This window comes from Aquarana catesbeiana, linkage group LG02 (assembly GCF_042186555.1).
Source record: "Aquarana catesbeiana isolate 2022-GZ linkage group LG02, ASM4218655v1, whole genome shotgun sequence".
In the NCBI taxonomy this organism is placed as follows: domain Eukaryota; kingdom Metazoa; phylum Chordata; class Amphibia; order Anura; family Ranidae; genus Aquarana; species Aquarana catesbeiana.
Window position 1 is genome coordinate 389,996,878 of NC_133325.1, and position 16,695 is coordinate 390,013,572.

The 16,695-nt window shown below is 39.0% G+C and overlaps 1 protein-coding gene across 1 annotated transcript; it reads right to left on the reverse strand.

The window, feature by feature from the left end:
* Positions 1-1,718: 1,718 nt before the first annotated feature.
* On the reverse strand, positions 1,719-16,480 carry HSPB1 (heat shock protein family B (small) member 1). The gene is made up of 3 exons (XM_073617959.1): positions 15,998-16,480; positions 5,227-5,290; positions 1,719-1,975 (listed from the first exon to the last, which is right to left on the reverse strand). Exons 1-3 carry the CDS (start codon positions 16,395-16,397, stop codon positions 1,798-1,800), a joined length of 642 nt encoding a protein of 213 aa, XP_073474060.1. The 5' UTR covers positions 16,398-16,480; the 3' UTR covers positions 1,719-1,797.
* Positions 16,481-16,695: the final 215 nt, after the last annotated feature.

A 16,695-nucleotide genomic window follows, 5' to 3' on the forward strand; every position in this document is an offset into this window, starting at 1 on the left:
GAAGTGATTCAAGCGGCTGAACTGCCGCCGCCACCTTGGCAGAGCTCAAGAGCGATGCGACAGGCGACGAAGGCGGCACTGCACAGAGGCACTACACAGTTGTTACTCTTTCTCTGTGACCCTGGAAACCAGAAGCGACAAGGATTGTGTCACTTCTGGTTCGGCTCTTTTTTTACATGGCTTTTACCGGCCAGGAAAGCAGCCGATCAGACCGATCTGTGTCTAATCAGCTGCATTGGAGCCTAGAGGAGAGTTTCCCCATAAAGAGGATCTGTCACACCCCATGCTTTCACAAGGGATGCTGTTCATCCCTTGGGAAAGCAATAAAGTTGATAAAAAAAAGAAAAATTAAGGAGACAGTGTAAAAAAAAGTTTTGAATAAAAGAAATAGTAAAAATAATAAAAAATAACATTTAACCCCTTCCCGACCAGCCGCCGCAGTTGTACTGCGGCAGGTTGGCTCCCCTTGGCGAACCGACATAACTCTACATTGGTTTGCCTTTTGACCACTAGGGGACGCGTGTGCGCTGCCTGAGCTGATGCCCGGCGGTCATCGCGACTGCCGGGCACCCGCGGTCGCTCAACACAGACACAGAATGGAGATCTGTCAATGTAAACAGACAGATCTCCGTGCTGTCAGGGGTGAGGAGAGCGATCTGTTGTTCATACTAAATATGAGCAACAAATCGCTCTCCTCACCCAGTCAGTTCCCTCTCCCCACAGTTAGAATTTACACAGTAATCAGTGCATATTTATAGCACTGATCACAGTATAAATGCCAACGGTTCCAAAAATTTGTGTCAAAAGTGTCCGATCTGTCCGCCATAATGTCGCAGTAATATGCTGATCACCGCCGTTACTAGTAAAAAAAAAAAATAATAAAAATACTATAAATCCTTCCCCTATTTTGTAGGTGCTATAACTTTTGCGCAAACCTTTAAATATACGCTTATTGCAATTTTTATTACCAAAAATATGTAGAAGAATACGTATCGGCCTAAACTGAGGAAAAATTAGCTTTTCTAAAAAAAAAAAAACGGGGATACTTATTATAGCAAAAAGTACAAAATATTGTGTTTTTTTTCAAAATTGTTGCTTTTTTTTGTTTATAGCGCAAAAATTAAAAAACACAGAGATGATCAAATACCTCCAAAATAAAGCTTTATTTGTGGGAAAAGAAGGATGTCAATTTTGTTTGGGTACAGCGCCGCACAAACGTGCAATTGTCAGTTAAAGTGACGCAGTGCCGTATTGCAAAAAATGGCCTGGTCATTGAGTAGCCAAATCTTCCGGGGCTGAAGTGGTTAAAGGGCAGTGACAGTGGGGCCATACACATAACTAGAGCAGTAATAATAAGCATCAAAAGGGCACAGACTGTTGCCTTGCACAAGGGTGCTCCACAGTGTATATTTACCACAAAGGGGCATACAGACTTACTGTTAAGATAATCGACAATTTCAATATTTTTCTCTTACATCCCATTCAAAACTAAAATGGTCATGATCTATTTTTTTGCAATGATTGCCTTGCAAAAGAAATTTTATATAGTCTGCTTTTAAACTCCAATGTTCTCCCAATTTGAATATCCAAGTAAAGAATATTCATGTGTATACACTAAAAGTGAAGAATAGCTTTGTTTTTAGCAAACAAGGCTATAACTGAGTATCTCTTTCTGACAGCTAATGATAAAAAACAGAAAAAAATTATTTTTTTAATACTTTTATTTTTCAAAATTTATTTTTTGTGTAAAAATATGTGACAGAAACACAGCAAAAGTAAATACGGTGGTTTGTCCTCTTATTTTTTGGCCGGCTCTTCAGGCTTCTTAGCAATCTCAGCGCGGCTTTGGAAAGTTACTGGAATAGTGATCTCTGCAGACTGGATTGCTGGCTTGGGGAGTGGTGCCTCTACTGTCAGAACACCATCCGGAGAAAGAGATGAAGCCACACTTGCAATATCAACACCTGGGGGAAGACTGAAGAAAAAAACAGGTCATGATTAATATTATTAAATTATATGTTTAAACAATAAAACACCTCATTTTATTCACATATACAGTAATTATATATGATCCATGGAGCTATCTCAGTGCATAATGCACACAGCAAACAGAATGAAATTCAGAATTGAAATATAGAAAGGTAAGTAAAACTGGGCCGACAATGGCAGTAAAAAATGTAGTCAAATGGCTTTTTCACTGCACCTCACTATGGGGTTGATTTACTAAAGACAAATAGATTGTGTACTTTTGAAAGTGCAGTTGCATTCTGCATGGGCAGGTGCTCCAGAGCTTAGTAAATGATGGAGAGCTCTGCTGACTTCCATCATCCAATCATGTACAAGGAAATTTACAAAAACAGTATTTTTGCTTATACGTGATTGGATGATGGAAGTCAGCAGAGCTCTCCATTATTTACTAAGCTCTGGAGCAACTGCCCATGCAGAGTGCAACTGCACTTTACAAAGTGCACAGTCTATTTGCCTTTAGTAAATCAACCCCTATATCTTACATATGACAGATATAGATTTTCCCTTTTGTTACAGTAAGAAAAGACACTGTTCACTACACCTTCGCGACTTTAGCCTGGGTTCACACTTGTGCGAACACAGTCATTGCATGTGATTCGCACCCGCACTGTGGTGCCTGTGCAATGCGAGTTAGTTGTATGGCTGAACTTGCATTAGATTCTCAGGAAAATAATGCAGTTCGCACTGCAATCTGTGGACCGATCTAGGGGTGTCATTAACATTGTATTGACACCCGCAGTGGTTCGCAGAGGGCAGTTGTGAAATGCCTGTGGGAGAGCTGCGATGCGAGAACTGACGCTGGAATCGCGCCCGTTCCCGCATCACATATGTGTGAACCTAGGCCTGTACAAATGATACTTTGGTCAAGTTAAAGAGAAGAAAGACTGTGGTAGACCAATTTGCTTTGCCCTATACAAAAAAAAAAAAAACGTTTCACAGGGCGGTTGCACCTTTAGAATTGTAAATGTTCCATACTGAATGATTTTTGTTCACTAGTGAGTGCAGCTCATCCTATCTCATATCATCTTTACCATGGGTATACCCATTCAGTTTTTTTGTTCAACCAGCGGGTTAAGCAAAAAAAAAAAAAACAATAAAAAACAACTGACCTATTTCTGCATCAACACAGCAATGTGTGATGCAGAGTTCTCTCCTGCTGTGCTATTGTATTCTCACAGAGGGACTCTTCCACCCATCAGAATACACTGATCAGCACTTGCAGCCAATGTTTGTTTTCCAGCAAGACCATTCATCAGAAGCAGGCCAACTATCAGTACGTGTTTGCCGGGCTTTAGTCTACTTATCATTTGAGACACCATTGGTTTTGCTTTGTTCTTGTGTGCTTTTTCTAATGCTCTCTATAATCAAAATGGAAGACTTTTTTTTTTACCATTGTTTACCATATGACTTTTTATGTTCTCCCTCCAGATCTGGTTTAAAGTGAAAAGAATAATACATATATATAAAATAGATCAACAATATGTCCCTCTAGTTATGAGGTTAATAAAAATTACTGTGAAGTATTACAAAGATATTGACTTTTAGGCCTCATGCACACTGAACGTCATAAAAAACTCCAGTAGCGTTAGCTGTAGAAAGCTGTTGAATGAGTTCTGCAGTAGTGTTTTTCATCTGTAGCATTTTTTTACCCTTTTTTTTTAGCAAAACTTTATTTCCACCAAAGCTTATGGCTCAAAAACGCTGATAAATGCAGAATAGCCACATTTTTCAGTGTTTTCCAGCGTTTTAAGCTCTATGCACACCGGCATTTGTGTTAAGCTACAAAAATGCTGGAAAAAAGACTGGATAAAAAACGCTGGTAATAGCTTTTTGTAGTAGCGTTTTAGGAGCTTTTAAGAGAATTTTGGAGCGTTAGCATTTTATTAGTATTTTTGCAGTTCCTTTAAAAAAAAGGGGAAAAAAAGCAAAATAATACACTATTAGTAGCATTTCTGCTGGAAAAAGACACTCAAAGAGACTCTACAAAAACAATTATTTTCTGCTCCTAGACACTGAAGCTCAAAAAACACTAATAGCCTAAAGCATTGTGCATGGGCACATCGGATAAGCAGAAAAAAATGCTAATACCAGCTTCTAGGAGCTTAAAAAAACACTAGTGTGCATGGAGCCTTAAGCTTTTTTCAGAGTTAGAGCATTTTTACAGCTGAAAAACTACTCTTAAAGCCTCATGCATGCTGGACATTATAAAAACACTAGTAGCGTTAGCTGTGGAAAGCTGTAGCTGTAGAATGATTTTTGTAGCATTTTTGCAGTAGCGGTTTTCAGTGTTTTTTAACATTTTTTTTATGGAAAACTATACTCCCACAAAAGCTTATGGCTCAAAAACGCTGATAAATGCAGAATAGCCACATTTTGAAGCTTTTATCAAGGTTAGAGCGTTTTTACAGCTAAAAAATTCCTCTTAAAACCCACTAGTTCTAGGGGTTTTTTTCCAGCCAGAAAATGCCCCTGCCAAAAAAATGCTGATTAACAGCCTATGTGTGCATGGACACATAGGATAACATGCTGGGGAGTTTACAAGCTGCGGAAAAAAACGCCTGAAGCCAAAAACAGTGGCTGTAAAAATGTCCAGTGTGCATGAGGCCTTAGATCTTTTTAACCAAGTAGAAAAACGTTCTGTAGAGGGTTACTCAGTTAGTGAAAGGGAAACAATATGGCCTGGCTCAGTTCCTTGTGGTCTTGGACAAGCCTTTTGTCAATGGGACCAAATACCATTTCTATAGTTTACAACCAAAATATGTTTGATGCGCCTTGGTTTGAAGCACCTAAGGGCACATGTCTATTTAGAGTGCTGATCTTTTTCAGGATTGAAAAACATCTGTTGTTCATTCCTTATTGCCTCTCTAGGCAACAAGTGTTAGCTGATATCTAGTAACATGCAGCAAACAACAATATACTATACAAGTGCATATATTATCACATTTCATGACCAGAAGAAAATAAATATGTTACAACTGACATAGAACTGTCCTGGCTGACTGTAATGTAACTTATCATTTATCTTGTTGAGATATGTGAACCTGTAGCAATAGACATTTGCATATGTACAGTATATTTTAAGCCACATGTACAGTTTGAGACATCACAGTAAATAGAAATATAACAAAGTGGCAATATTTATGACTGTTCACTACAGCAGCTCCATCCTTTAGGAGAAAATATTTAGTATGGACTCACGTATATTTTCTTGTAAAGCATCTTGAGATAAATCCATGTTCATCTTGTTTCTCTTCGTGTTTTCCTGTAAGAAAAGTTTTAAAGTAGTTAATAAATAATCAGCATCCCTTACGGTGAATAGCCTTTGCCTAAATGAGCTCACATGCTTCTCGGCATTAATGTCCATCAGTTATGTTAATGGTGCACATTTTCAACTAAATGCTCTAAGAACAAGCCAAGCTAGTTCTCATCATGATAGGTCTAGTAATGCAATATTTAAGTGAAGAGGAAAAACCCTAGGGGCATCTTGAAAATGTGCAATATTAAATGTCATTGATGACTTCTTTGAAGGCCCTGTTCATAAATGTTGTCACGTAGAGTATCTCCGTTATTTTTACAAAAAACACCTACATAAAAGCGGAGTTCCACCCAAAATTGAAACGTCCTCTTTCAGTACTGGTGGCCCCCTGACATGCCACACTTGGCATGTCATTTTTTTTTTTTTGGGAGGGGAGAGCGGGTACCCAGTTTTGACAGGCACCCAGCTCCCACTTCCTCCCCTGGCGCCGTGGCGCAGAGCGGAAGTTCACCTCTCCCTCCCTGCAATCTTCTGGGACACGTCACAGGTCCCAGAAGATTGCCCGGCCAGTCACAACACACAGCACGGCTCGCGCATGCGCAGTGCACGCCTGGCCGTGAAGAAAGTAAATAATAGGTTTTTGTATGCCTTGATGGGAAAGAAGGAGGATTTATAGATCAATGGAAGGAGTTGGTTACGGAGAGCATAATTTGAGGGCAAAAGGCGTTATCATGGTACATGGGGGTTGATTTACTAAAGGCAAATCCACTTAGCACTACAAGTGCATGGTAAGTGCACTTAGAATTGCACTTGGAAGTGCAGTCGCTGTAGATCTGAGGGGAAGATCTGAAATGAGGGGAAGCTCTGCTGATTTTATCATCCAATCATGTACAAGCAAAAATGCTGTTTTTTTTCCTTGCATGTCCTCCTTAGAGCTACAGCGACTGAACTTCCAAGTGCACTTTCAAGTGCACTTGCCGTGCACTTGTAGTGCAAAGTGGATTTGCCTTTAGTAAATAACCCCCTTTGTTTCTCAATTACATCCTGGGCCTGTTAATACAGGGTCCCTGGAGCGCGTGTGAGTTAATCTGAGGTCTGGGTTAACTGTAACCAATGGAACCACATTTTAGTCAAACTCTACTTTGTCCTTTGGTGCTGTGAAATTTGCTATTTGCATATGCAGGCTTTTCTAGCAATGTAGTTTATAATATTACACAGATACAATTTTTTTAAAACTCCTTAAGGGCTAACATATGGACTTTGTATTGGATTTATGTGCAAATTTTCTGTTTATGTTTACTTCATCCATTGGCAATGTAAATACCTCACATTCAGAAGCATTCTGATTATGTATAATGTGAAGTGACCCTTCACACTGTGTTCTGGATACAGACTAGCAAAAGTAATATGATTCACACTGATATGCAATCTTTATTTTTCCAAGTGTAATAATGTTTGTATTGGCATCTACTTACATTTCGCAAGCAGACATAAATCCCTGTGTGAGCGACTTAAGGCTGGTCTCCTAGGTAGGATTACACCTTACCATCTGTGTGGGATTCAAGCGTTGTTAAAAGATCTCTACCGGTTTTGTATAGCTCGCGTTATCACTTCATTAGGTCAAAAATGAAGCATGGACTGTAGTTTGATAGTAAACACTGTATGTTTTTAGTAAATGTCTTGGGGCATGTTTTTTAAAGCAGAAAGTGATTATTCACCACTGGGATCCTGTTGTATATTTCACTGTAAAAATATCTGCCATTTACCAAACCAATGTACATTTTCTGCCAAATGTCACAAATCTCGATTTTCCTGACAGGAAACGCAGGTCTTTGTGACATTCACCATATTTATGATATAGCAAATGTTTTATTCGCTGCTCTTCATTTTTTTTTTTTTTTTTTGCACATTTGCTGTTTGCATGTGGCAACTCTAAGAATGATTTATCATTGATTCCTATCATGCTAGATCCTTGTGCCATACAAATTTTAGGCTAATGTCTTCATTTGCACTTAGTGTCAACACCCGCTGCAGATTTGCATTACACATAGAGCCACTTTAAAAGACATCTATTGTAACATTGAACCTAAATGGTGTTATGAATAATAATAAGGGAGTAATGAAAGCTGCTGGTTCAGCAGAGTGGACCCCATTATTTGCTATGCCGTGTAAATATATTTGCTTCACTGGTGTAATAGTGCACTACTAAAACGTGATCAAGTTCATTAGGATGCAAGATTCCTGTGGGCCCTAACTTCAAAAAGCAAGCCTGTGCTCATTTCTCCAAAAACCAATTACATACCATTTTTTAAACTGCTGAGACTTTTGTTGTGCATCCTAAGATCCAATGGGGCAGATCTGGGAGCAGTTGATTGTCTGCCTGAACCATGATTCTTTGCATTAGAACAGAAACGTGAACAATCTCTTGCAGCACTGATCATGTGACTAGACCTCAGGATATGTGAATTACTACTTGACAAGGATCATTTGCACTTAATGTTGCAAAAATATTCTGAACATCAATTGTCTGGTCTTTCAGTTACAATTGTATAGAAAGTCTATGGAAAACTGCAATTTGTTGATATGGTGAGAATTCCCTTTTAGATACTGGATACATGAGACTTATTTGATATCACTTCCATGTAAGATCATGTTATACATGCATGCTAAATTGTTCCTATATTGTTCTGCATTCTGTTATAGAACATGTACAGCCAGGTCTTTTTTTGTGCCAGAATGTGGCGATACTATGTGCCAGGATGATACTATGTATAGTCCTGTATTGCATGGTTCCTACTCAGTAGGAGCCAGTAGTGTATTTAGGTTTTCTGCTGCCTTAGGCCTAACTAAACTCGTGTACCCCCTAATTTAAATATGTCCCACCCCTTCCTTTCAAGGCCACACCCCTTGCTGTTTAAGACCTTCCCTGAAATTTTCAAGTGGGGACACAAGTTCTGAGGGCCTGGGTTGGGGGGGGGGGCAATGGATTCCCTTAATTTGCATAGATTCTCACTTCCTGTTTGGCTATGGGGCAGGAAGTGAAGGGAAATCTCTGCAATAGGACAGGGATGGTAAAAAATAAACTGACAGGGGCTATAACCCTCCTTTACTCTTTCCAAAATGAAATAAAAAAGTGTTGCACATAGTTCTAGTATAAGCACAAATTTCTGATAATTTTATGGAGAGGACTAAGAAGATATAACCATGCCAATGGTGCAGCAGAAAACAGCACAGTGAGGAAGGTTTGTGGTCCAGGATGATAGGACAGTTAAAATTAGAAGCGGCGTCCCCCCGTAGTTGCTGAATGCCGGCCGCCCGCATACCGGAAGCAATGAGGCCGCTTTATGGGGGGCGCTAGACTAATTTGCCTCTCAGCCCAGTCCACCCCATGAGACTGGTGCTACACTAACAGTGTAGCGCAAGCTGGCGGGGACTCTTTCCGTGCTGCCCCCCTGCAAAGTGCTGCCCTAGGCCTGGGCCTTGTTGGCCTAGGCCAGGATACAGCGTTGGTAGGAGCTACACTATGGGGTTGATTTATTAAAACTGGAGATTGCAAAATCTGGTGAAACTCTGCATAGAAACCAATCAGGTTCCATTTTTTTTTTTGTCAAAGCTTAATTGAACAATCTGAAGTTAGAAGCTGATTGGCTCCATGCACAGCTAGGCCAGATTTTGCACTTTTCAGTTTCAGTAAATCAATCCCAGTTTCTTATCGGTTGCTTTGCAACTCCCTTGCACTGAAACCTGATTATGCATACAACGCCTTGACAGTAGGTTGCAATAGAGAGCCGGTCTCCTGTGCTAAGCTGATAGTATTGTATGGTCCCTAGAGAAGATAATGGTGCTGTAACATAAATAACTTAAGTGACCAACTAAACATAATCTTCCTACTCTAGTATTACAGGTAATGTGCAGTTTTAGAGGATGCCTGATCCCAGCTATAAATCATCACTGGCTGCTGTGTGAGTGACTGCAGTCTACAATATTTGAGGAGTTGCCAAGTACAAGGGTGGGAGGAAGTGGAGATGCTTAATATGTTTTCTAAAAGATGGGTTGCTGGGAGATGGTGAAAACAAGGGTGGCCCAGGGGATGGAGGGTTGTACCTATTCTCTAATGACAAAAAAAACTTGTATACAGCAGAATACAATTTACAAATATTTCCCCTAAAAGCTAGATTTAAATTAATATAAACATTTAGTAACAATAGCAGTGTTCCTGTACTCTTGGTGTACAACCAAATTGACAGGGAGAATGAAAGCAACAGCTGTGGTCTTATTCTACAGATTAGCAAAGGCCAATGTCAGTTTCAAGCCAACATCCAATAATGCTAATGGCAGCAAGTTGTTGCAAAGAGAAGCTCTCTGCTCCCCATTATACACATTGCCTCAAAATGAACTGCACCATCTTGCACTGTAGACTAAAAGCCAACTAAAAAGTAGTATTAATATTTAATGTGCTGAGACAGTGTTATCCATTACAGAAATCACTGGGGCTGCAGTTTATATTTCCCTTTTCCTCATCCTAGATAGAACATGCAAGAACGCTATGCACGGAGCAAATTACTGGGCCATTAGGTGACAGTTTAATTAGGTCAGACATCATATGTGTCAGGGAGCAGGTTCTTACTTTGGTAACATTAGTAATATAACCCCCTATAAATAACATTTGTAAAGGTTTGTTTACCTTTAGGCCCATTGTTTGATCATTAAAAATGTCTAGTCCTGCTTTCATTCGGATATTAGGTGCAGCTAGTAGGGGTAGTCATTTTATTACTATGTGAGTGATAATATGAGTCTTTTTCAGTACAACTCATATTTTTTGATATACAACTGTTCTTTGATCTGCTATTCAAAAAGTGGTTAAAATATGGGTAAGGCTAAATAACACCTTGGCTAAACCTACATAGTGAATTCAGGCCTACTGAGCACATAGAAAATGTGACATACACATTGGGGGTTATTTACGAAAGGCAAATCTACTTTGCACTACAAATGCAAACTACAAGTGCAAAGTGCACTTGAAATTGCACTGAAAGTGCACTTGGAAGTGCAGCCCCTATAAATTTGAGGGGTAGATCTGAAATGAGGGGAAGCTCTGCTGATTTTAATATCCAATCATGTGCAAGCTAAAATGCTGTTTTTTATTTTCCTTGCATGTCCCCCTCGGATCTACAGTGACTGCACTTCCAAATGCACTTTCAGTGCAATTTCAAGTGCACTTTGCACTTGTAGTTTCCACTTGTAGTGCAAAGTGGATTTGCCTTTAGTAAATAACCCCCACTGTGATGATGGAGAAAAGAAAGTGAGAACAAATGTGGAGTTGTTGTCAGTAGTACCCAATCCAGTTTCACCTTTCATTATATGTAAGAGATGAGATGTGACTTAAAAAATACCCAGCATTACCTCATATCCCTCCACTAAAAACAATTCAACGAAGATCCAATTAGATTGGTTTTCCAACTAGCTGCAGAGTTCTCTTACTTCTAATTTGTGCTATTTATTAGACCCAAATCAAGTTCTGTCTTCCTTATTGTCAGGGCCGGGCTCAGCCGTTTCTTCTCAGAGCAGGCTGCTCAGCTGTCGGTTAATTGCCAGCTCTAATCTTTCCAAAGTGACTCACCTGGTGATGATATCCTGTTTATCCGTCCTGCTGGCTACTTAAGCTGTTCAGTCCAGATCCTCTCTGCCTTTGCCTAGTCAACATATCAGAGACTCTCTTCTTTGTACCTGTGAAAGACTTGCTTGGCTGACGTCCCATCTAGTTCCTGATCCTGCTTGCTGTCCCACTACACTGATTCTCCGGTTTCCTGATTTCCTGGCTTGTACTGAAGTACGCTGATCCCTGGCTCCCTGACGTCCTGGCTTGTCTGATTATCTGTTACGGTTACTGAACTCTGGCTATGCTCTGACTACATTTGCTCTGTTTACCTTTTTACTATTATTATTAAACTAGTGTTATTTTTACTGCACTTCTGTCTCGGTCTGATTCATGGTTTCTGACACTTAGTGGTTTACAACTGGCTGTGTCATTGGAACTGTCTACTATCAGGGTGATTCAATTCAGGGCCGTCTTTAAGGCAGGGCAAAAGGAGCAGCTGCCCTGGGCCCTGTCATTGTTGTGGGGCCCAAAGCAGCTGCCTCATGCTTGCCAAATATCCCAGTTTAAATTCCCTTGTCCCCTATGCTGTAACCGCTGGCAACCAATCGCAATTGCTGCCTGATCTGATACAGTAAACTGATTTTAAGTCAAGCTGCTATTTATTGTATGTCTCAGAGCAGGTGGAGAGCGAAATCGAATGGGGGGGGGGGGGGGGGGCAAGACATTTTTTGCCCAGGGTCCAATCAATATTAAAGATGGCCCTGATTCAATTGGTTATGAAAAGCTGAATACTGTTCCTAGACATAGCTGCTGTTCAATTTGTCATGTATTAGTACCACAGTATTAGTCAGGAGTAACATTAAGTCCATTGATCATACCACTTTATCAGCAACAGGAACTTACAACATAGAGATCTTTTGTGAAGCGGTGCTGGCTCAGTAACTAACATAGGGGCAAGACACACTTAACCTAACGGATCTGCACTAACAATTCTGCATATTTATGCTGCCTAATACTAATTGCCTATGTGTGGATTCGTGAGGCTGCAGCCTTGTTTTTTTAAGCTTGCAATATTACCACACCAGAGATATAAGCAGTATTCCTAAAAGCTAGTAGTGCCTTCTAGCCATTAACAAATGCAATGTAGCTGTGATGAATGATGGTGATGGTTTATAAGAGTGAATGAAAGCAGCACAGTGCATGGTGGTTGACTATATCTGATGGCATGACACTGCAGCACTGAAAAGTATGAGTTCGCAAAAAATTAAAGCAAACACTTTTGATGTGAACCCCAACAGATCATACATGTAAGCATGCAGCATTTTGTCCAATCTTGGTGCTTGTAAAACATTTATCTATAGTTTAATTTTTACTCTAAATCCCTAGCCTTAACATTACAATAATTACTAATGATCAAATAGTAACTCTATAACACCGACATTCATTTTTGGAGTTAAAAACTTTGGTCAACTTATCCAGTTCATTTACTGTCAATTACTCAACAGTAAATTCTCTCTGACTTCAGTATGGTATTTATTAAGTTGAAATTCATACACATCATGAGGCATAAATAGGATATGATTGTCCAGCAGCTATTAAAATATTTGTTGAAAATCATATATATTTGTGACTAATACTTTTTTGGCAAAGAACCAATAAACAAATATACCCACAAACAGCCAATAATGTGCAGTGAACTTAAAGCTTTGTTTTAAATTGTCATATAATATGTTTGTCCTTATTATTGTAAGCAAATTAGTTTACAGTAAGTTTTGATTTTAGGTAAAAAGGCCAGCCATAGATGTGTCTTTGAGAACAATTGTTGAGAAGACAACTGCTTGTCATTTGTAGGACTAGGATCTGCTGCTGCAATGGTGAACACACAATTAGAGTGGACCTATAGTTAAAATCTAGAGTTTGGCTAAGAGGGATTCATTAGTATAGTTTAGTATGGTGAAGCACTCAGGAAAATATGCATACAGTAAATATACCATTCTAGATTAATCACAGCAGAGCCCTTCCTTACCTTAGTTTAGGTGAAACTCAGCGAGGGGAGACGGAGGCGACTACATACGGCAATCCCCTGACAAGCCAGCAGCCCCAGTGCCAGGTTAGGCATTTTTAAATGTAAGAGGCCACTTTGGCTACTTTTTTACACTTTGATTTTAACAATAAAAAAACGGTATTATGCTATGGATGTATTCTTGCTTTTTCTGCATATCCTGCCCTTGCCATTGAGGAGGAAGGTTCTATTACATCCATCCCATCTATGTGAGCAGGCACTATCCTGCACAAGCGCAGTTTAACTATCTTTCCTAGGAAAGAAGTCAAATTGGTCTGGTAAGAAGGTCACCTAACTTTTCACTTATTGGTGTCCATATCTTCCTATAAGCTTGGTGAAGGATTTCAAATCTCAGTTGAAAGACACTGTTACATCTGGAAGATTGAAGCTTCTTCATATATATGTTTTTGTGGTGAACTTTTTTTGTGGATCTTTCTTTCACTTATTTATGTGTTTTCACATGTCATTTATGGTGGGATTGTATTTTAGGAGAAGATTTTAAATTAATATTTTTTATTGGTTGTTATGGGAAATATCAACTGGTTACCAAGCACTATCACTATATAGCGCCCCTACACCCAATTTATCACTATCCCTTCCTTACTTTACCTTCCTTAGGCACCCTTCATTTCTCTAGCCTTACAGGACTTTTGACTTTTGGTATATCCCACCCCCTTCTATTTCTGATTGCTGGATTACATTGGCTATGTTATTTTTGGGCTAGATCAGTGAATAGTAATAGCAGCCTGACTTCGACCCCCTTAATATGGTGGCTGTCTTGCAGCTACATAATACTGTGAAGTGGATGACAAAGTAGGTCAAGGCAAAATAACAGCTGTAGAATGCCTATGTTATATAGCATTCACAACTGGTCTGTCCCATGCTGTTTGATGGATAACATTGCCTGAGTTTGCATTCACTTCCATACCTTCCTAATGGAAAAAAATTAGTTAGGCCACAAGAGAACTTACCAAATGAAAAATCTCCTTAAGCGATAACTAACACTTTTGATACTGGAAACACTCCTAAGGGTACCTTTACATTTCTCCATGCTTTCTAAGCATCACACTGGGCCATCTGGTCTGGGTGGGATCTAGCCTTGATATGACTCTCTCAAATAATCCCCGTTTAATGAACCAATATTGCCCAAATTACAATAAAAATGTAAGAATGCCTAAATTGCATTTACTGAAAATAAAATCTTGCGCATATTAGTGTGTATGCAGTTTATTAAAAGTGTCAGAAATTGACCTTGAAATCTCAAGGCTCATTTACTAGGATATGATTCAACTAACGTGTTTTTTTTTCACTCAGTCCACACATTGGCGCTCATTTTCCTAGGCTATAATATTATGCCAAGCTGTAAGTTTGCACCCCTGCTTATCTTTTCCCTGACACTGAGGATCAAAGAAAATAGATTTAAAAATCTTCAAATAGTATCATGTTGTAAAGCGCTGTCTGTTGCTCACCCCAACACTTATATATACAGTATATAGCTATTTTACTGATTAAGGCGTGGGACCACGCAATAGCGACTGCTGGCAGCTCATTTAAGTTCATTACAGAGTTAATTAGCAGCACAGGAGCATTAATAATAGTCCTCACTTTCAAAGTGAATTTACACTTATCTTAGTGAATGAGGTGAAACACAGTGAAAAGTCGCATTGAAAAGGATATCCAATAATATTTTAAAAAACTGAATTTTTTGCTTGCACATAATTGGATGATTGAAGTCGGCACAAGTTCACCTCATTCACTAAGCTGTGTGACAATTCAATTTGCCAAGAAAAAATTCACTTAGTTTAGTGAATGAGGTGAAGTTGTGCTGATCACCATCCAATAATGTGTAAGCAAAAATCATTTTTTTTCATATTTTCCTTGCACGTTGGGTTTATTTCCAATTTAATTTTTACTTTTGTTTTACTTAATTCACTAAGATAAGTGAAAATTCACTTCCTGTTTAAATAATCAACTTTACTGTGTTATTATTTGTTGAAATCAATAATCATGTAAAGTTTATAAATAACTTTACACATCATAACTAAATTATAGAAGTGTGTATTTTGAACTTCTTGGTTATTAGTGCTGAGATCTGTATACCGTAGCATGACAATAATGATGGTCAAGCACGAGATCAACTGCTTTTTACAGTCTAGCACTGGTTGCTTTGAATGTGCAACCAGGGATTACACACACAAAATTTTTGAATTTAGGGATATGTGGGTATAACAAAAACATATTTCCTAACATTATGCATTTTGTTTACGTAATTTCATGAGAGCACATTAAGTAAAAATTTGTTTATATATTTTCTGAAATTGCTATTATTCTGTAACTCTATGTAGTGACAGATTGCACTGAAACATATGTTGTGGCTATATACAATGTTTTTCAGCCATAATATGGTACATAGGTATGTAGTGTAGCTACATTGGGTAAGTAGCTTGATGGAAAATGCATATTAGAACTTAGGGGGTTATTTAAGAAAGGCAAATCCACTTTGCACTACAAGTGCAAAGTGCACTAGCAATCGCACTGAAAGTGCACTTGGAAGTGCAGTCGCTCTAAATCTAAGGGGTAGATCTGAAATGAGGGGAAGCTCTGCTGATTTTATCATCCAATCATGTGCAAGCTAAAATGCTGTTTTTTTATTTTCCTTTCATGTCCCCCTTAAATCTACAACAACTGCACTTCCAAGTGCACTTTCAGTGCAATTTCAAGTGCACTTTTCATTTGTAGTTTGCACTTGTAGTGCAAAGTGGATTTGCCTTTCGTAAATAACCCCCACAGTGTCTTTACTATGAGCTTTGTTCTATAGCAAAACAAAAGCGATATTTTTCTGGTAGAAAATATCCATGGCCAACAAGATGGCACATGTATACCCAGGAGTGAACAGTAGTGAAAGTAATTTATTCACAAATAAAATAAACATATAACATACCTATGAACTTATAAAGGTACAGTAAATAACATTTATTAGTGCGCATTAACTATTTACCATAACTAACCATTTTGTATACTATAAATGGCATTGATAACCACTTCAACCTACCTGTGATTTCCACTAAACCATCTCTAGTTTTGACAACCAGTTCCTCAGGAGAAAAGTGGTTGACATCTAAGCTGATCTTCCAGCAGTCGGCTGTTTGTCGGATCTCTGAAATTCCACTGCTAAGTTGCCGACTTAGTGCCCTGTTAAAATCAGGAACAGTTGCTGCTGCAGGAGAAACTACAGCTGGAGTAGTAGGAGGAACAGCATCCACTGATTGACTGGGAAAAAGACGGACGTAGCCTGGCCAATTTGTGCTTGGCCATTGGTACCAATCTTCAGGAATTCTTGGCATACCAAAAGACTGATCAAACAGTCGGTTGGTACCATGGTACCAGTCTCGGAATGGTTCCCAGCTTGGGGTGCGAAGGAAAGTGAAGGGAATTCTACGTTCTGAAGACATTGTCTGGGTCTATGGGACTGTTCAACAAGCTGTTTTTGCTCTGTCCAAGCTTCAGTCTGTCACTGACATTTGGAGGGTGCAGCTGTTTTATGGAGAGCCAGGCATGTATTTTTAGCAACTGAAAAGTGTGTGCTATTACTGGAGATTACACAAGTAGTTGTGATAGAAGGTTCTCGTTCCTCAGGAATAACAATTCACTGACAAGTCATTTATGAATATTTATGTACCATCAAGCAGATAAGAAACATTCCTTTATATGTCTCTTATGTGGCTGTAACTGGAAATTACATGGACACTT